Raw genomic sequence first — 20,599 nt, forward strand, 5'->3', positions numbered from 1 at the left:
GCCCAGGAAGCCACTATCCCCTTCCACCATATGAGGACAGAGTGAGAAGACACTGTCTATGAACCATGATGCGGGTGCTCACCAGAAAGGGAATCTGCCGGCGCCTTGATCTCGGATTTCAGCCTCCAGTGAGAAATGAATGTCCGCTGTGTAAGCCACACATTGTGGTGCCTGTTACAGCAGCCAGAATGGACTAAGACACTGAGTAAAGGTGACACTTTACATTGTATATTATATTACTCTTAACAGAGCATTCATGCTATTATTGTTAAAGAGCCATCAGGCAAAGCCACAGTCAACAGTTCTTTCCAGGCTGGAGAACAAGTGTCTGATGCCCCAGCCTTCGGTCTGTCCGTCATTCTGACCCACCTGGGTCAGTCCTGCACGCAGCAGGGCGATCTTTTCCAAATGCAGATCCATTTAGGCTGCTGCCCCCCACACTCTTACCCACTTGTCCACTGAAAACACTTTGAGGTTCCCAGTGCTCCCAGAAAAAACACAAAATCTAGTGACCTTTCACCCCTGGCCCTGCCCACCTCTCCAGCCATCTCTTGCATGCACAGACACAGGAACACACACACACACACACACACACACACACACACGCTCGTGCACGCATGCATGCACACCAGCACTCTGCCACCTGCCTTGTTGACACCTGTCAGCCCGTGTCATGAATGGACTGTTTTATGTTTGCAACCAGCCCTTTCACCAGGACCAGAGAAACAGAACTTCCTGTCCACCAACTGCCCCGAATGCCTGGAGAGGGGCCCCGGGGAGGGCGCTGACATTCATTTCCTGAGCAGCTACTGTGTATCAGACCCCTTCTAAGCCCTCTGTAGGAATAAATGGGCTTAATTCATTTGGTTCCTGTCAAATGGTGTGGCAGAAAGGGTGACTGACTCCCTCTTCCCAATTAGCACCAGAGAAATCATTGAATGAGAGAGAGGCCTGGGCTCCTGGGTGCAACGACTTGAGGCAGACCCTGCAGAGACAGGGTGGGGTGGCGAGGGTGCTGAGTGTATGGGCACTGGAGGAGTGGGCACAGATGGGGATGAGCTTTCGTTGTTGTTGTTCATCCTCGCCCAAGGATATTTTTCGCATTGATTTTAGAAAGAGTGGAAGGGAGGGGGAGAGACGGAGAAACATCGATGTGCAAGAGACACATTGTTTGGTTGTCTCTGGCACGAGCCCCAATGGGGCTGGGGATCGAGTTTGCAACAGAGGTATGTTACCCTTGACCAGAATTGAACCCGAGATCCTTCAGTCCCCAGGCCAATGCTCTAACCACTGAGCAACCAGCTAGGGCGGAAGATGAGCTTTGTCACGCCTATTCTTGCCTCTCCCTTGCACAGCCCTGCATGCTGGTCCCCAGGTCCTCTGGGCAGAAGTCAGCCAAGGCCCACCAGTCGGCATGAGATGGGAGGTACCAGGGATGCAGGGGCAGGACAGTGCCCCAGGCACCCCCTCCTCCTGCTCCAAACCCCCAGACTGCGGGCTGCGGCTGGGAGTCCCTTCCCCCCTCCCTGGCGCTTCTCTCCAGGAGCTTAGGAGACTGTGGTCCAGGCAGGTGAGCAGCGACCAGAGCTCTCCACACTGGAGCTCGTCCAGCCTACGGGGCTCCCACCTCAGCCTGTGAAATACTCATTCCCAGAAACCCAGGTGCGGGCGGGGTGGGCTCCTTCTGGGGCTGCAAGAGAAAATCAGCCCAGGTCTCTCCCAGCTGCTGCTGGTGGCCAGCTATCCTTGCTTCCTTGGCTTGGAAACTGACATCCCCCACCCGGTCCCCATCGCATGGCCTTCTCCCTGTGAGTGAGTCCATGTTCCCTCTTATAAGAACACCCTACTTGCAGTTAGGGCCCACCTAATCCAAGCCCTCCTCTGAACTTGATTACGTCTGCAAAGGCCCTATTCCCAAATAAGGTCACGGTCATGATTTCCCATAGGCATGGACTTGGGGACGCTGGTTCACAGGGTGCATGTCTATCAACAGAGGAGTAAACGGTGGAGCACGACCCCAGGAGACGTATCATACAGCACACGGAGACGTTGAGGCCGGGGGTTGAGTGGAAACATGTCTCAGAACAGCCAGCTGAGTATGAAGATCCCCATAAATACACGTAGAAACAACAGGACACAGTTTCCTATGGGCATGTTCTCACCCAGGTAAATGCACCCACGTGTGAAGAGATTCACGCCCTGCGACGCTCCTTCTGTGGCAGGGCGTGCAGAGGCCTCAGGGCTTTCGTGTATGAAGTGAGGACGCCTCTCTGCACCACCACCTCCTCAGTTTACAATCTGTTCTGAGACTATGACACATTGCGGCTGCGCAGTTCCCTGCGCTACCGCCCTCCCGCCGCCAGGGGTCGCTGCCCCGCCCCTCCCCGCCTTGCTCGGCGGAGCGCGCCGCTTTCCACCCGGAAGTCCCTTCCCTCCCGGAAGTTAGCGTCGGTGCGTCCGGAAGATGGCGGCGTCTACCGGCGCGGGAGCGTCGGGCCGGGGCGGCTGCCGGCGGCGCGTGGGCCGCGGGAAGCGCGGAGGAGGGCGCGGGCCTGGGGGCGGCGGGGCAGGGGCCCTGAAGCGGCTGAAGCTCGCGGTGGAGGAGTTCGTGCAGGCGACCTCCGAGGGCCAGCCCTCCGGCGGCCGCGAGGGGCCCCGGGCGGAGCGGCGCGCGCGTCCCGGCGGGAGGAAGAGCCGCAGGGAGCTGAGGAAGGAGAAGCGACAGCTGAGGAAGGCGCGCCGGCTCCAGGGGACAGCAGCCCCCGCACGGGGCCCGAGCGGCGGACCCGAGGCGGGGAGCGGGCCCCGGGCGGACGGCGCCGAGGGGCGGGGCGGGCGGGCCCCACGGCCGCCTCCCCGGGCCCCGACCAGGGCCGCCGTCGGCAGCTCCCGGCCCTCCGCCGGCAGCACCCGGCCCGCCGCCGGCAGCACCCGGCCCGCCGCCGCTGCCAACGCCGCCCGGAGACGGGCGCTTCTGGCGGCCAACGAGGAGGAGGACCGAGAGATCCGCAAGCTGGAGCGCTGCCTGGGCCTGAACAAGCGCAGGAGGAAGGGAGACGCCAGCTCTGTGCCGCTCAGCTTCGCCCGCGACGGACTCGACTACATCCTGGGAGCCCTGGGGTCGGGGGCGGGGAGTGGCCTGTGCGACAGCAGCAGCGAGGAGGAGGACGGACAGACCGCCCGCGAAGGCGACGTGGAGAGTGAGGCCGAGGACGAAGGCGACGTGGAGAGCGACTCGGAGGACGGAAGCGGGGAGCAGGGCGACGAGGGCGAGCAGGAGGAGGATGTGCCGGAGGAAGAGCTGAGAAAAGCAGCGGCAGAGGGGAGAGCGGAGGAGAAAGGCGGGGGGAGGCGAGTCCGGTTTGCAGAAGACGAAGAAAGGACTGACAGCTCCCCGGAGGATGTGGACGCAGCAGATCAGGTACCGTGTGAACAGGCACTGCTCGAAGTGACGAGGACAGGGCGTGGAACACGAGGCACAAGGGATGTATTTGACCTGAGAGGGTAACGCGGTTATTCTACCTACCTACTTTTATGTCCGTCAGTTCCCATAATGAAGAGTCAGGGAGAAAAGCTCTCTAGAGGCTTTTCATCCCAGGGACTAGATGGCCAGGCCCACCGGCTGCGCTAAGAGGACATCTCCATTCGTGTGTCCTGCCTCGGTCTCCAACCTGGCTGTGACCCCTCCCCTGGCCTTGTTCCTGACCCCCTCTTCCCTCACCTAGCCTTTTCCTCTCCGGCTGCTCATGGAGTGAGTCTGAAACTCTAGCACTCACGTCCATAGTCTGACATTGAAGGTCAAGTTCACAAGCCAGGACACAGCACTCCAGGCCTGCAGCCTTCCCCTGCCCCAGCTTCACCCCCACAGGCACCTTGCAGGCAGCCCGTGGAAGTCTTGCTTGCTTCTCACAGCAAAATTATTGTCACAATTTTGCTTTTTGTGGATTGTCACCTGCTGTGAACCATGGTCCAAAGATAATTATATGAAAAGTTACACAAAGAAACACGTCATAAGTGGTTTTTTAAAATATATTTTTATTGACTTCAGAGAGGAAGGGAGAGGGAGAGAGAGGTAGAAGCATCAGTGATGAGAGAGAATCATTGATCGGCTGCCTCCTGCACGCCCCACCGTGGGGATCAAGCCCGCAAACCAGGCATGTGCCTGACCAGGAATTGAACCATGACCTACTGGTTCATAGGTCGACGATCAACCACCACCGGGCAGTTCATAAGTTTTAAATGGTGCCATGTTCTGAGAAGGGTGATGAAATCTCATGCTGTGCTCCATCCAGGAATCATCCACACTATTTGCTACCCGCCTTTGAGTCACTGAGTAGCCATAGCGTCTGAGTTTTCAGATCAGTTGTCATAGCATTGCACCGCTTGTATTCAAATAGCCCTTACCTCACTTAATAATGGCCCCCCAGTATATGCATATGCTTCCTTTAAGTGTAAAGGTTAGTACTATCTGCAGTTCAGGCATCGACGGGCTCGGAACGTATCCCCTGCCAATAAAGGGCCGCTGTATTTTATCATCTTCCTCCAAATATATTACTTCTGCTTGCATGGCTTTTCCTCAGTTTCTCCCTGTGGTGTTTATCTAAGTGATGTCCACGTCAGCATCTCTGTGACTCTTTCCATCTTAGGTAACAAGCTGCTTTCCTTCTCTCCCTAGTACCTTTGACCCAGCCCTTTGTGAGCAGCTCCTGAGTGCTGTAGTTCCTCTCTTAGAACATTATTTTTTACTCTGCCTGGTTATCTTCCCCAGGCTGTTGAGGTCATTGGCATACAGTGTGAACTAAGGGTTTCTCAAGTGTAACCATTTCCATGTACATCAGTGCTTTCGCCAACTAGGTTTAAGTCATTAACACCAAGGGCCGTGATTACTAGGTGTACTGGTTAATAATGCGGATTTTATAATCAAAGAAAACATCAAAAGTGCTTTATTCAAAGTAATGCCCATCGCTAGCTACACATTTCCCCCATGTTTCAGGTAATTTGTGGATACCGTCCCAATAGAACTTTTCTTGTTTTGAGGCAGACCATTCAGAGACCCAATTTTCCACTTCTTCGTACGTTTTGAAGTGCTGCTCAGAAAGTGCGTGTGCCATCGATCAGAAAGAGTGGTCATCTGAAGGAGCAAGGGCTGGTGAATGCGGCGGGTGGGTTAATACTTCCCAGGCAAGATCTTTTAACGTGTCTTTAACTGGTTTTGAAGTGTGTGATGGTGCATCATCATGAAGCAAAATTACTTTGCCGTGTCTTCTGGAACATTCTGGTCGTTTCACGATCAAAGCGTGGTTCAGATTGATTATTTGTTGTCAGTAGTGATCAGTATTAATGGTTTCACCTGGTTTTCGAAGCTCATAATACACCACACCTTCCTGATCCCACCAAACTCAGAGCATTGTCTTCTTTCCGAAGCGATTTGGCCTTTGCAGTCGATGTTGATGGTTGACCTGGATCAACCCATGATTTGTGCGCTTGGGATTCTCAAAATAAATCCACTTTTTATCGCCAGTCACAATTCGATGCAAAAAAGACTTTCTTTCGTGCCATTGAAGCAACATTTTACTGATGCCTTTTCAGTTTTCATTTGTCTTTCGTTCAGTTGATGTGGCTCCCATTTTCCTTCCTTCAAAATCTTTCCCATTGCTTGTAAACGATCAGAAATTGTTTGCTGAGCAACGTTTAATCTTTCTGCAAGTTGTTTTTGAGTTTGACACACATCTTCATCCAATAATGCTTGTAATAGTTGGTCTTCAAACTTTTTCAGTTGACCTGGACGTTCTTTGTCTTTCACATCGAAATCATCACTTTTAAAGCGTTTAAACCAGCGTTCACAGTATCTTGAGATGGAGCATGTTCACCATAAGCTTCCCAAAGTATTCAGCAGCACTTTTCTTCAAAACAAAGTAATGAATTAAAACTTCCCGCAAATGCTCTTTTATTGGCACAAAACTCGACATTTTTAAGCATAAAAATATCTGAAGTTAACACCTTCAGCAAATTTGACATATGAAGTTTTGAAGCTTGTTGTCAATACAACAAAATAGCATACATATCAAATCGCATATATGTCAACATATGTGTAACTCCCATCTATTGAAAAAAATCCGCATTATTATCTGGTATACCTGGTATAGATGTTTCCCAAAGGCTTGTCACTCGGGTGCCCAGGGAGTGTTGGCCAGTGATCACAATTTGTAATCCTTGCTAGGAGCTAGTGAGCAGTGAATTTATTTTTATTTTAGCATGTAAATTTAGATCCTAGTTTTCAACAAGTTTGAAATTACCACTTTTTACTGATTTTTAGAGAGGGGGAAGGAGGGAGAGAAAGAAACATTAATGTGATAGGGAAACATCGATGCATGCACCCCAGCCAGGAATCAAACCTACAACCTTTTGACATATGGGACAACACTCTACCCAACTGAGCTACCTGGCCAGGGCAGTTTGAAATTATTTTAGAACCCTTTCCCTCCAAAACTGGTGGTACATTTGGTGTTTGTGTGCTCTAGCCCTGGAAATTAAACCTAGGTCAAGTGTAGAATATAGGGCTCTGTCCGCAGATCCCAGAGGGCCACAGCCAGGTCGAACTATAGAGGGAAAAACCAAATGAATGGGGAAATGTATTGACATCAGCGCAAACGGTGACCCCACAGATGCTGAGGGGCGCTCCACTGATGCTGATGTTTAGTAAGCAGCTGTAGTCAATGGTTACAGCTCTGCCAGTTCTGGGGGTTTAACATCTAACTGTGAGTATAGCAGAGTCAGTGTACATTTTTGTAACTTCTGTCCTTTCTAGCAGAGTCTTGGTGAGAATGTGGGAAAGTATATCCCCCCTCATGTGCTGCGAGCTGAGGAGACAGTGGATGCCCGGAAAAAGGAAGAGAGAGAACGGCTAAAGAAGCATGTCCAAGGCCTAATTAACAGGTAACCTCGAAACACTGTTACATTGTCACTTAAAGAGATTGTCTGTTTTCTAAAATACAGCTAGCCCGACCAGGACGGCTCAGTGGTTGAGCGACAACCTATGAACCAGGAGGTCACAATTCGATTCCCAGCCAGGGCACATGCCTGGGTTGCAGGCTCGATCCTTGTGTGGGGTGTGCAGGAGGCAGCTATCACAAAGAAGTGATTTTCTCTTATCATTGATATTTCTACCTGTCTCTCCCTCTCCCTTCCTCTCTGAAATCAGTAAAAAATGTATTTTATAAATAAATAAATAAATAAATATACAGAAACTATCCCAGGAATTAAAACACAGTGAGTGGGCAGGACTGTGGCCACTGATTGGCTTATTTCTTTTTCTTTTTTTTACTCCTCACCTTTTCTCTTTGGTACATTGAACCTGTCAGAGTCTGAAAGCAATGCAGGTGCCCACTTGGTTATTCTGAGAAGTCCTGGAGCAGGGGCAGCAGGATTGATCCTCTTCCCTGCAGAGCGAGTTCATGATCCAAGGTGGCCCTCCAGTCAGGAGCGTGGTCCTCCATCCCAAGCTCATTCCGTGTGTGTGTGTGTGTGTGTGTGTGTGTGTGTGCGTGTGTGTGTGTGTACACGTGTGTACGTGTGTACATACAGCTCTGCAGAGCCAGCGCCCATGGCTCTCCTGCTACCCCTATCATCACCCCCCAGCCCCCCCATTGCTTTTTAAAATTTTTCTTTCTGATGAAAACAAAACACTGTTTGCATGGTGTATCCTGAAATTCTGCTTTTTGTTGTTAATCCTCACCCAAGGATATTTTTTCCATTGATTTTTAGAGAGAGTGAAAGGGAGAGCGGAGGGAGGGAGGGAGGGAGGGAGGGAGGGAGGGAGGGAGGGAGGGAGGGAGGGAGAGAGAGAGAGAGAGAGAGAGAGAGAGAGAGACTGAGAGAGAGAGAGACATCAATGTGAGAGAGACACATTGATTGGTTGCTTCCTGTATGTGCCCCAACCAGGGCTGGGGATTGAACCTGCAACTCATTTATGTGCCCTTGACTGGGAATCGAACTCACAACTCCTCTGTGCTGGTACTTAGACTTACCAGCCAGGGCTAGACAAGCTGTTTTAAAGTTCGTTGTGAGCACAGGTGCAGTGTGCAGCTTCCGTGTGCACTTGGTTCCTTCCTTCTCCACCCAGGAAATAGGGCGACCTTTCCTCATGTTGAGGAGCCCAAGGTTTTCTTACCGGCAGAAGATTGGGATGTTGGAATTTTTCCCAACAGCACATACTGACGTGCAAGGGTGGTTCCCTGGGGGCATTGGGGCAGCGTTCCCGTGCAGCATCCTCAGCACCGTCCCTGGTCTTAAGGGGGCCCAGTGTGTCCTCCACTGGGCATGTCGGGTTAGCGTACAAGTGGAGCATCGATCTTAAGGGGGAGTCCTGTGTGTCCTTCACTGTGGCTGCATTTCAGCCGGAAAGGAAAAACCGCAGTCACGGAATTGCAGGTTCCAGAGGATTGTGTGCTCCTCGTATATGCTGGGCTGTTGCGGCAAGGTAGGCATTGTTCATGAGGCTGTGTGTCCATGAAACGGGACGTGGGCATCGGTGATATTGATAGCTTTTTCTGTTTGTTTTTTTCAATTGACCTAAAAAGTAATTCCTAATTTGAAATGTCACTGCAGCTCTGTCTTTACAACTGTCTGCAGGTTGAGTGAGCCAAACATGGCCTCCATCAGTGGGCAGCTGGAGGAGCTGTACATGGCCCACAGCAGGAAGGACATGAGCGACACCCTGACGGGCATCCTCATGAGCGCCTGCGCTCCGGGCACGGCCATGCCGGGCAGGCTGGTGATGGAGCACGTCCTCCTGGTCAGCATTCTGCACCGCACAGTGGGCATCGAGGTAGGCTGCCGTGGCTCTGAGCGGTGCTTGCTGTGGTACCAGCCACAGACGGCTCACACAGCCTGGCCTGGGTCATATTCTAAACCACATCCAGTACATACTTGATTTTGGTCAACTGTTGCCTTTGTGCGGGGTTCATTCTAACATGTCTTTGTTATTTATTAGTTTATCTTCCTCTGGGCTTATGTCTCAGACTTGCCTTCATTTTCTTCATGTTTCCTCTTGAACACTGACTTATTTCAGGAGTTCAGAAGGCAGTGGAGGTGTGATCTTACCTCCGAGGTGTTTGTACTGATCGGAAGATCTTTTTCTTTTTTCTTTTTTTCTTTCATAACTAAGAAGGCCACCAGAATGTCAGGTAAAGCTGGACGCCGTGAGGAGACAGTGACAGGCCTAGGCTTGGAGCCAGCAGGCAGGCCCAGACCTCGGTGCTGTGTCCTCGTCTGGGGTGGGGCTGCGGCAGCTTTTTCTTGTGGGGTCTCTGTCAGATGACATGTGGGGTCCTGCACAACTCTGGTGCCTAATCGGCGCCGCTGAGTGTACTTGTCCCCACCCCTTCATCACCCTCCAAGTCAGTACCCCATTCCCTCCGTGTGGCCGCTCCCAGGGCTGTTGAAGGAAGGGGTCTACTTCCAGAGTGCAGACAAGGGGAGGCAAATGGGCGGCAAGTCGGCCATGGTGCTTACTTAGCGGGTGGAGTTTCTTTTCAAGGAAGAACTTGGGTCTTCGTGTGGGACAGTCTTAATGGCGGGTTTTGTTTCTTTACCTCTGATAGCCCTCTCCCAAGAACAGGCCTGGCCGCCAAGCACCGCTGCAGGAGGCCAGTGTGATCCAGGCTCCGTGTCCTCGCTACGGGGTCCTTGCGGTCTCCCAGCGAGATACTTAGAGCAGATGTTGATTGGACCCCACTTTGCAAGTTCAGCAAAGCCAGAGGAGCTGTGTGATGTCCCAGCCCATGAGCTGGGGCAGGGGAGGGACCTGCTTTGGCTCCGGGGCCAGCTGTTGCTCATGGCCCTGGTCTTCCAGCCATTTCATGTGCTGAACTTGGCTCTCTCAGTCCGTCTGGAGAATCACTGGGGTTTACAGAGGGGGCTCTTACTATACTGCACACAGACTCTCCACAATGAGTCTCCTTTGTGGTGTTAGGGTCCCACAGTGACAGCAGTGTGGGGCAGACGCTACCCGAGGCCAGAGCTCAGCTCCTGCCTCTGTTTCTGCCTCTGCAGTTGGTCTAGCGTAGTGGTCGGCAAACCGCGGCTCGCGAGCCACATGCGGCTCTTTGGCATATTGAGTGTGGCTCGGCGTTAGAACCACTTCTTCAAAATAGACTCGCCCAGGCCGAAAACCGACTTCTGCGTATGGGCCACGAAGTTTCAGTCGCACTGTACGTGTGCGCCCGCACGTGGTATTTTGTGGAAGAGCCACACTCAAGGGGCCAAAGAGCCGCATGTGGTTCGCGAGCCGTGGTTTGCCGACCACTGGTCTAGTGAGTTTTACAAGTAGCGAGCATCCTCGGGAGCCTGGGTGCGTGCTCATTACAGGGAGCTAACTTCTGCCGGCAAGGTGGCACGTGCAGGACGTGTGGGCGCCAGGGATGCGGACAGAGGACAGGCTCAGGCTTCATGTGGAGGGAGTCGGCCTTCTGAAGTCAGGGTTTCATTTCTGAGAGCAACTCACCCTCACCACGGCGAGTCCCGCTCCTCCCTGCAGAGTGTGACGGAGCCCGGGCGCCTGCCTTCTGTCCTGTGTTGCCATGACTCCGCGCTGTTCCAGGACTTTCCTCGACCCCCCACCCTCCTGTGTCTGACCGGGATCCCCACAAACCAGATGGTTTTGGCCGAGACAGAATTTCACCAAGTCGTAAAAGCCGTAGACCCTGACCACTGGGCGTGAAAACATGAGGTTATTGGTCCACTCCTCAGCCTTCACCATGGCGTGAAGGACACCAGACGTGACTCGTTCCAGGGCAGCCGTTATGGTGCTTCAGCTAATGGCATCCCTGAAGCCTGTGCCCCAGCGATGAGCTCTCCGATGCTACGCCCATTAAACGCCAGTTCTGTGGGGCCAGGAAGGTCTTCGCGGAGTCCAGAGTGAGTCACGAAGCCCATGGCGTGAGTCACTGAATTGCTCTTGAGGCACTTAAAAATAAAACATCAGAAAAAAATAAAAAATAATAAAAAAAAAATAAAACATCAGGTCTCTGCAGATTTGTGTTAAAATCCCATTGGAATTCATGAATGTGCTTAAATAACTTCAGCAACATGAACAGTGTTGCTATTTTTAAATGTACACTAAGTTATATTTTATTTTGAAGACATGAAATAAGCTTAAAATTTGATATAATTAAATAATTCCATTCCTGGGTTGAAAACATTCAACTTGAGTGTATTTAATACATAACATAAATTAGACCCAGCACCCAGTGGAGGTCGCTGCCAGGTCTAATTTCTGTAAAATGCTGCAGAGGCTGCAGTAGAGATGGTCAGCCTGAGACCATTTCCAGCGATGGCCACGTGCAAAGTTGGTTTTTTCTTGATGTCTTCAGAATTCTAATTTCTCGTTTTTAAGTTATATTTGGACATAATGTAGTAGTCATAGTATGCTCCTCAAGTTGATCTTTAGTGACGGAGCTTGAGTGAGGAATTGACAGGTTAAAGTTATTTATTAAAAATATTTTCATTTTTTTCAGAGAGGAAGGGAGAGGGAGAGAGAGATGGAAACATCAGTGATGAGAGAGAATCATTGATGGGCTGCCTCCTGCACACCCCCCCCCCCCCCCCACTGGGGATCAAGCCCGCAACCCGGGCATATGCCCTTGATTGGAATTAAACCTGGGACCCTTCAGTCCGCAGGCCACCGCTCTATCCACTGAGCCACACCGTGTAGGGCTAAAGTTATTTATTAACTAAAGAACATCCCCAGCCTATCGGCGCTCGCCTCTGTGGAGTCATCGTTCCCCCTGCCCATCAGTGCTTTTCTCTGGAGTCTTCTAGCGTTTAGTTTTTGCACTTTGGCAATGACATGAGTGTATTGACTCTAACCTGTCTAGTTGAGTTCACCTGCACCCACAATTTAACCAGCCCCACTAACCTGCACCCTCCCCGCCCCCCCGGGTTTCCTGCTTCCGCCTCCTCCTCCAGGCTCAGCCTGCGCTTCAGAGTGAGTGCTGTTATCTGTGCAGCGTTGCAGACAGAGGTGTCGTGCCACTTTTCCCAGGAACCAGATGGCTGCTGGCCGAGGCGGTCCACCTCGGTTTAGAAGCAAGAGAGTACTTCAGGGGAGGTTTGGGTGCTGTGACAGATCGTGCTTCGTTCACCCGCCCGTGTGTGTCAGTGCTGCACACTCAGGCTGGGTTTAAAGCACGTGCCCTGTGGGAGTGTGTACCCTACCATGTGTATACTTACGCATTAAGTTTAAAAGTACTGGCTCAGCATAAACATTTCAGCTTGTTGAAAAGAAGGATCCCTGAGAGTAACTTGCTGCCACGATTGTCAGGTGTTGGCGATGACATCTGGTCTGTTTTCTTTGTGCAGGTTGGAGCTCACTTTCTGGAGGCTGTGGTGAGGAAGTTTGATGACATCTATAAAAAGGGAAGCGAGGGCAAAGAGTGTGACAACCTGTTCACCATCATTGCCCATTTGTATAACTTCCACGTGGTACAGTCTCTCCTCATCTTCGACATTTTGAAAAAACTTATTGGAACTTTCACAGAGAAAGATATCGAACTGATCCTGTTAATGCTGAGAAATGTGGGCTTTTCCTTGAGAAAAGATGATGCTTTGTCACTTAAGGAACTAATCACAGAGACCCAGGCCAAAGCCAGCAAGGCAGGCGGCAAATTCCAGGACCAGACCAGGGTACGAGGGGTCACTCGACCTGCTTCCTAAGTGCCTAATGCTCAGAAACTGACCAGCACTTAAAAAATAAGTGTTTGGGGTAAATATTATGTTTCATGTCCTAGCAATCTGTTACCTTCTGCTCCTGTGATTTGATGGTTTTATCTTTAATATGTGAACGTACCTTGTTTCTTTACTAAGAACTTAGGTATTTTGTGAGTTTAAGAATCAATTTATTTAACACTCATCCATTCAAAAAATGCTTACTGAGAAAGGCCTCTGGGCTCAGGTGTTAGCTTACCTGGAGTTCAGGCTCAGCCACTGACCAGCAACGTGACCTGAATCTTACAAGCCTCAGTTTCCCCTTCTAGAAAAAGTGGCTGAGCATGGTTCCTACCTCATTTTCTGTCCTGCAGATTCAAAGATAGAGGAGAAGCCTCGGTTCGTGTGGGGCCCACAGGGGACAGGGCAGAGGCCGTTGCAAGGACTTTGCCTTTTATCCTGGAGGCACCTGAAGGGTTCTGAGTGGGAAAATAACATGGGAAGTGTTCGCACTAATGTCGCTTTGGCTACAACGCACAAGAGGGAGGTGATCAGGCAGGGAGATGCCCCTGCTGGGGTCAGCTCAAAGGGAAGACTGGCTAGTTTCTGAAATCCTGCAGTGACGGTCCCTGGATTCGCTGGGAGGAGGTCCTGAGGCCGTGGTTGCAAAGCTGACAGTCAGACACTGGGACTGCACGGTTGAGGGGCGGAAGAGCAGGAGGAAGGTCACAGGAGCCAGGCAGGAGTGTTCCGAAAAAGAAGTTGCCCCCACGTTGCATGCCCAGAGGTCAAACTTAAAGCACTGAAGTCAGCGAGATAGGAAGTACACTCGTGGTTGCCTAGGGCTGGGGGTTGGGGGAATTGGGGCGTGCCTGTTAATGTGTTTTGAGATTCTTTTTGAGGGGGAGGAGTGATGAAAATTCTAAAATTGTGGAGATAGTTGCGCAATCCTGAATATATACTAAGCATACACTCTCAATAAGTGAATTTGTGGTATGTGGATTATATCAGTAAAAAGCCAACATTTGCCCGACTGGCGTGGCTCAGTGGTTGAGCGGCAACCTATGAACCAGGAGGTCACGGTTCGATTCCTGGTCAGGGCACATGCCCAGGTTGCAGGCTCCATCCCCAGTAGGGGGTGTGCAGGAGGCAGCATATCAATGATTTTCTCTCATCATCGATGTTTCTATCTCTCCCTCTTTCTTCTTTGAAATCGATAAAAATGTTATTTTTTTAAAAGTCAACATTGGAGAAATCTCAGAAAAGGATATCTGGGAAGTGTCTGTAGTATTCTAGCAACTTTTCTTTAAGTATAACATTTCAATTTAAAAGTTGAAAAAAATAAAGAGGAATGGTAACAGAAGGAGTGACTCAGAGCACAGGGCCAGGAGGGAGGAGCACAGGAGGGGGCATCGGTGGGAGGAGTTTGGGGCAGCGGAGCAGGAGAGGGAGCGAGATCTGTGGGTAGTGGTCAGAGCCCAGTGGAGGTCCGTGCTGGATCCAATTTCTGTTAAAATACTGCAGAGGCTGCAGTGGAGATAGGCTGCCTGAGACCATCTCCAGTGATGGCCACTTGCAGAGTTGGTTTATTTATTCCCAAGTTGAAAGGTCAGTTGTTGGAGAAAAAGGATCCCTTGTGCACAGCTGGTGGGAATGCAGACTGGTGCAGCCACTGTGGAGAACAGTATGGAGTTTCCTCAAAAAACTAAAAATGGAACTCCCATTTGACCCAGTAAATCCCACTCCTAGGAATATATCCTAAGAAACTAGAAACACCAATCAGAAAGGATATATGCACCCCTATGTTCATAGCAGCACAATTTACAATAGCTAAGATCTGGAAACAGCCTAGGTGCCCGTCAGCAGATGAGTGGATTAGAAAACGATGGTACATCTACACAATGGAATACTATGCTGCCATAAAAAAGAAGGAATTCTTACCATTTGCAGCAACCTGGATGGAACTGGAGAACATTATGCTAAGTGAAATAAGCCAGTCAATGAAAGAAAAATACCACATGATCTCACTCATTTGTGGATAATAAAGAACATTATAAACTGATGAACACAAAGATAGATACAGAGGCAGTAAAGCATCAAACAGACTGTCAAATTACAGCGGGAAGGTTAGGGAGAGGTGGGGGAGATAAGAGATCAACCGAAGGACTTGTATGCATGCATATAAGCATAACCAATGGACGCAAATCTCGGGGGGGTGAGGGCATGTATGGAAGTGCGGGGGGGGGCAATGGTAAGATATGTACACATATAATACCTTAATAAAAAAATGGAGAAAAGAAAAGAAAGGTCAGTTGTTTAGACCATTTGAAATGATGTTTTCTCTCTTTTTTTAAAGATTCGATTTATGCTGGAGACAATGTTGGCACTGAAGAACAATGACATGCGGAAGATTCCGGGTTATGACCCTGAGCCTGTAGAGAAACTGAGGAAATTGCAAAGAGCTTTGGTAAGTCACCTTGATTGTGACTGGTTTGGGCCTATGTGGACGTGAGCCCACCATGGAAGGCTGGGAGCTGGGAGTCAGGTGCCTGGCCTGGTCAGCAGGAGTTTGTGAGGTGAGAGCCTGTGAGTGGCTGTGTGCAGAGAGTCCCTGGGTGTTAAGCATCCCGGAGACTGAGCCTGTGGTGCTGGACTCGCCTGCACATCAGAATCACAATAGAACCTAATAGAACCTTCTGATGACTTTGGAAGAGGGCCCCATCAGCACGGAGGAGGGGGGCTTGTCTGTTTAGTAATTTACGCTCCCTGGGTATTTGTTACCTGAGACCCAGTCAGGGCGAGTCTCTGCCCTTTCTTTAGTCAGATCCAGAACCGCTGAGTCAGCCAACTCCAGGCCCCTCTAGGCTGCGTTCCCACCACCAGCCAGACGCGGCTTCCCTGTGGCCTGAGCCTCCTGCTCTGCTGTGACAACGTTCCAGAGACAGCGGGCTCGGGATGGGCCCGCCGACCTCAGACACAGATCCTGGGAGAGTGCCTCTCTCTTGGCCTTATTCCACATGGTGACGTCCCAGTTGTCCATGGCTCATCACAGTGTGCACGCAGCAGAAATGCCATTGTCAGAAACAGAGGGGGTGGGGGGAGGGGGGAGGTAGACAGACTGGTCCATCTGAAGCGTTTGACCAGCTCCTTTTCCTTCTGTTAGGTGCGTGGCGCCGGCTCGGGTACAGAATCTCAGCTGCGCGTGTCCTGGGACAGCGTCCTGAATGCCGAGCAGACTGGGCGCTGGTGGATCGTGGGGTCGGCCTGGAGCGGGGCCCCGATGATCGACAGCAGTCAGCAGAAGGCCCTGCAGAAGCCACTTGCGGGCACGGTACGCACCCGTGCTCACCGCTACCAGGCGTGTTGCTGTGTCCCCACGGCACCTCCCTGGCTCCCCTGGAGTGGCCGCCTTCCTCTTTGTTGGATTATTGAGATGGGCAGCCATGGCTTATTTGCAGACCTTGTAGAATTGTTGCTGTTTTATGATACAATTTAATTCAGTTTCTGTTGTTACTTTTTAAGGGATTTGTTTCAAGTCCCAAAACATGTTACATGAAAGAGTTACAAGCTGACTGGATGAGGGCACAGAACATTAGAACACTTTTGCAGACAGACACATTGCTTCCCAGGAAATGTGGCCGCTGGGCACAAACCCGGAACTCAGATGAGCTACATTCTGTGCACTTCTTGGTGCTTTATACTAACTGAAGGCCACATGTTCTTCAGTTTCTTTTTCCCCCTGAGGCCCTTTTTCTGTCTCAGGATCCCACACACGCGGCTCTTCTGCTATGACCACCCACCTCTGTCTTGTCTCCTTGTTGCTCAGGCTGACCGGCCTGCCCCGTGGGAGTCTCCCACGTCCGGTGTGTTCTCTCCTGGCCTCACTTGGTCCTTCCTGGTGTGTTCTCTTCCTGGGGAGTTGCCCAAGAATAAAGATGTTGCATTTACATACATGCGCCTACAGTTTACAGTTATGCTTAGGGCAACCACAGAATGATACACGTTATTGTTTAGAAACCTAACTCTAGCGACTGCAGCTAAACCACAGTCACTGATCTCATTAAAACTTGTGTGACCCACATCTCAATCGCCCCCCTTTCAGGTTAGCGCCAAGATGCTGGAACTCGCCCGAAAGCAGAGAATGAACACCGACGTCAGGAGAAACATATTTTGTACGATTATGACTAGTGAAGATTTCTTGGACGCATTTGAGAAGCTTCTAAAGTAAGCACTTGTGTGAACGCTTGGCCCACCTGAACAGATGTTGAGGGAGTAAGAGGAGCTGAGGTTGCATCTGGGATCAGGCTGCTGGGCTGGCCTGCTCCTCCCCTGGACCCAGCGTCTGGGCTCAGCAACCTTGCTCTTCCCCACTGGCCGCTAGTACTTCCAGGTTATAATACATTTTATTAAAACTTAGGTGAGCCCTGGCAGGTGTTGCTAAGTGGTTAGAGCATCAGCCTGAGCACCAAAGGTCTAGGGTTTGATTCCCTGTCAAGGGCACGTACCTGGTTGGGGTACGTGTGGGAGGCAACCAGTCGATGTGTTTCTCTATCCCTCCCTCCTTCCCTCCCTTTCACTCTCTCCAAAAATAAATGAAAAAATGTATCCTCAGGTGAGGATTAATTAAAATTTTTTAGGTGACCAGCTGGCAGTTATCTGTGGCTGCTGGTTGTCACAAATTGCTTAAAATCTCCAGATTAAAGGCCTTTCTGATTCTAATTTAAAATGGTCTGGTATCATTTCTGTAATTAGTTGCAATAAGATTTTAAAAGTGCCTGTACAAGGTACTCCTAAAGAGAGTGATAGTAATTTTCCTTATTTGCTTCAAATTCAGAAGGAAATAGAGGGAAATAGTACAGGACTAAACACTTGTCTGAACTCAGCCCTGCACTGGAAGGAAGCGTGTTTCTGTGGGAAGTCCGGACGGTGGCAGGAACCTGACGCTGAGGCTACGGTCCAGTGCTCGTCCTGTTTCTTGTCCCTCAGGAACCAGTGACAGGCCTTTGTAGCTGGCACAAGACTCACCAATCGGTGTCGACTCCATGGTCACCAAGACCAGGGAGGGTGGGGACAGGACCCGGCCTGTCACTCCTGCCTTTTACCCCACCTCTGCTCCACTCCCTTTTAACCAAACTGCCAGAGAGGTGTGGCCCTGGAAAGGTCTCTGCCTGAAACCTGTTCAGACTTGGAATTGAAATGTCCCCGTTGCTGTTTGTGTTTTGTAGGCTTGGGCTTAAGGATCAGCAGGAAAGGGAAATAGTTCACGTTCTCATGGATTGCTGCCTGCAGGAGAAAACGTACAACCCTTTCTACGCCTTCCTGGCCGGCAAGTTCTGCGACTATGAGAGGAGGTTCCAGGTAACTTGTTAGAAGGACGACAGGTCCCCGCGCTCCCCCGGCCTCTAAGCATTCTGTCAGACTCGGCCCACCCCAGGTGGGGTCTGAGTCAGGTCACGGGGAGAGTAGCTGACCACAACCGAAGCCATGTCCGCCTTGTCACCTTTCTGGTCACAGGTGAGGGGCTGTCACGGCCCAGTAACCGCAGAGTGCCTCTGGTGCCGCACCAACGTTCCTGCTGCCGTGAGGGCGCTGTGTGGCTGTCTGCTGTCACCTGCTGTGCATCAGAAAGGACAGTGGAGTTGTACTCAGGGTCTTGATTTTTAAGATACTACAAATGAGTAGATAAGCAGAGTATCTTTAGATTGTGTTTTGTTTTTGTTTTTAATATACTTTTATTGATTTCAGAGAGGAGGGGAGAGGGAGAGAGAGATAGAAACATCAATGATGAGAGAGAGTCATTGATCGGATGCCTCCTGCACGCCCCCCACTAGGAATTGAACTCACAACCTGGGCATGTGCCCAGACCAGAATTGAACCCAGGACCCTTCAGTCCAGAGGCCTGCGCTCTATCCACTGAGCCAAACCGGCAAGGGCTAGATCGTATTCTTAGTCATTTGTTCTAATAACTTGTTGCATTTAAACTTTTCTTCTTTTCCATTCTTACACTAGATGACGTTCCAATTCAGCATATGGGACAAATTTCGAGACTTAGAGAACTTACCAGCCACCAACTTCTCCAATTTGGTTTATCTGGTGGCTCACTTGTTGAAGACAAAATCACTCCCACTTTCCATTTTAAAGGTCTGTGTAATGGGTGAAACTACGGAAAGCAGTGAGAATGGTGACCGCTGTTTGTGTTTGTGCTTTAAGATTACGCTTGTGCTTCGGCTCACTCAAGTCTAGAAGTGAAGTGCCTGCTGCCCCCACCAGCACGCGTAGGCTCTCCGTCACGTTATAAAGCTAGATACATCCTAAGGGAGGGTTGTTTGTTACTCTACTTAGAATTATTGGAAAGGTTGACTGTATCAGTGTAACTTTATTTTTCTTTCTATCCTGACTGTTAGGTGATTGAATTCAGTGAATTGGATAAGCCCAGAATTCACTTTTTACGAGAAGTGTTACATGTGCTGTTGATGGGAACAGAAGCTGAAGACCTCCGTTTCATTTTCGCCAGGTATGGTCCCAGCCGTGCTGGCACATCATGGGAAAGAGGGGGGCTGTTCCCACTCACACGTCACTCGTAAAAGCAAGGTGGTTGTACGGGCGTCTGCTTATGTCCATTCCCATTTTAGTTTAAGCTAGTACAGTATGTTATACATTCGATTTCGGGAACAGGAAACCTGCCTGATAGCAAACCAATAATGATTTCTTATAAATAGGATATGTTAAATTCTTCACTGCAAATTATTTTTATTTTTTAGAGAGGAAAGGAGGCAGGGAGGGAGAGAAACATCGATTAGTTGCCTCCAACATGTGCCCCAACTGGGGATTGAACCCACAACCTAGGTATGTGCCCTGACCAGGAATCAAACCTGCCACCTTTTGGTGTACGGGACCGACGCTCCAACCAACTGAGCCACACAGGCCTGGGCAGAGTTCTCTTTGTAAGAGAAATCGTTTCTTCTCTCCATCCAAGACTTCTAGAATGGAGAGCTAGGCGGACGACTCGTGCCTGACAGTTCGTACAATTCTTTCCAGGGTGTCCGACAACCCAAAGCTGGGTGTGCTGCGCGAAGGTTTGAAGCTCTTCATCAGCCACTTCTTGCTGAAGAGCGTGCAGGCGCACCGCAGTGCCGAGGAGGCTGGTGCGCTGCGGGAGAGAGCCGAGCTCGCCACCACGGCCTTGCAAGGAAGGCCTTCGCTGAGAATGTAGGGGCCTGTCTGCCAGGTGCCCTTTTTAACCCAAAGGCCTGTTACTCTGCTGACTGTAAAGGATGGGGAGAGCCATATCATGGTCTGTTGTATTTACAGTAATATATTTTGAGATAATTTTTGATCCAATGTTATATTGAGTGTGTTATATACCAGTTTTGTCAGGGCTTGCGCACGCGTGTGTGTGCGCGTGTGTGTGTGTGTGTGTGTGTGTGTGTGTGTAGGAGGCATGGGCAGATACACTGGACAGTGTTCTCTGAGTAACAAGACTGGGGTGAGTGTGCAAGTGGGCACTTGTGTGGTTCTTGTTTTTTCATAGATAAGATGGGCCACTAGAGGGTGCAGTCATAAAGAAATTGACATGTTTTTTATCTTTCTAAACGTTCGTTAAAAGTTCAGAAGCCATCAGTTAAATATGGTGCCTGATACGTAATTGATTACTCTAAGTATCTGGAATGCAGGTGTTCCAGAACAGTGAGCCGAGGAAATGGTGCCGTGTAGTGTGTGTGGGTTGTTCGTGTGATGCCTCTGAAGCTGTGACTCGGTGCGGCACGTGCTCCCTGTCCGTGTTGACCACTTACACCCATCGATTCCAGGTTGTGATGCACTTTTCTAAACAGCATTGAGGAACTTCCTGGGGCTCCTGCTGAGCTGGGGGCTGGGAAGAGTGAGACATGGGGCC

The 20,599-nt window shown here is 50.5% G+C and overlaps 1 protein-coding gene across 2 annotated transcripts; it reads left to right on the forward strand.

The window, feature by feature from the left end:
* Positions 1-2,452: 2,452 nt before the first annotated feature.
* Positions 2,453-20,051, forward strand: NOM1 (nucleolar protein with MIF4G domain 1). 2 transcript variants are annotated; one of them, XM_079786128.1, is made up of 11 exons: positions 2,453-3,421; positions 6,809-6,936; positions 8,632-8,827; positions 12,361-12,684; positions 15,062-15,172; positions 15,869-16,036; positions 16,808-16,929; positions 17,931-18,063; positions 18,715-18,846; positions 19,110-19,219; positions 19,744-20,051. In XM_079786128.1, the coding sequence occupies exons 1-11, from the start codon at positions 2,465-2,467 to the stop codon at positions 19,916-19,918; spliced, it is 2,556 nt and encodes an 851-aa protein (XP_079642254.1). In that variant the 5' UTR covers positions 2,453-2,464; the 3' UTR covers positions 19,919-20,051. The 2 variants fall into 2 exon arrangements, with proteins under 2 accessions (XP_079642254.1, XP_079642255.1); XM_079786129.1 differs by having other exon boundaries at positions 6,812-6,936.
* Positions 20,052-20,599: the final 548 nt, after the last annotated feature.

Source organism: Cnephaeus nilssonii, assembly GCF_951640355.1.
Source record: "Cnephaeus nilssonii genome assembly, chromosome: 12".
NCBI lineage: Eukaryota > Metazoa > Chordata > Mammalia > Chiroptera > Vespertilionidae > Cnephaeus > Cnephaeus nilssonii.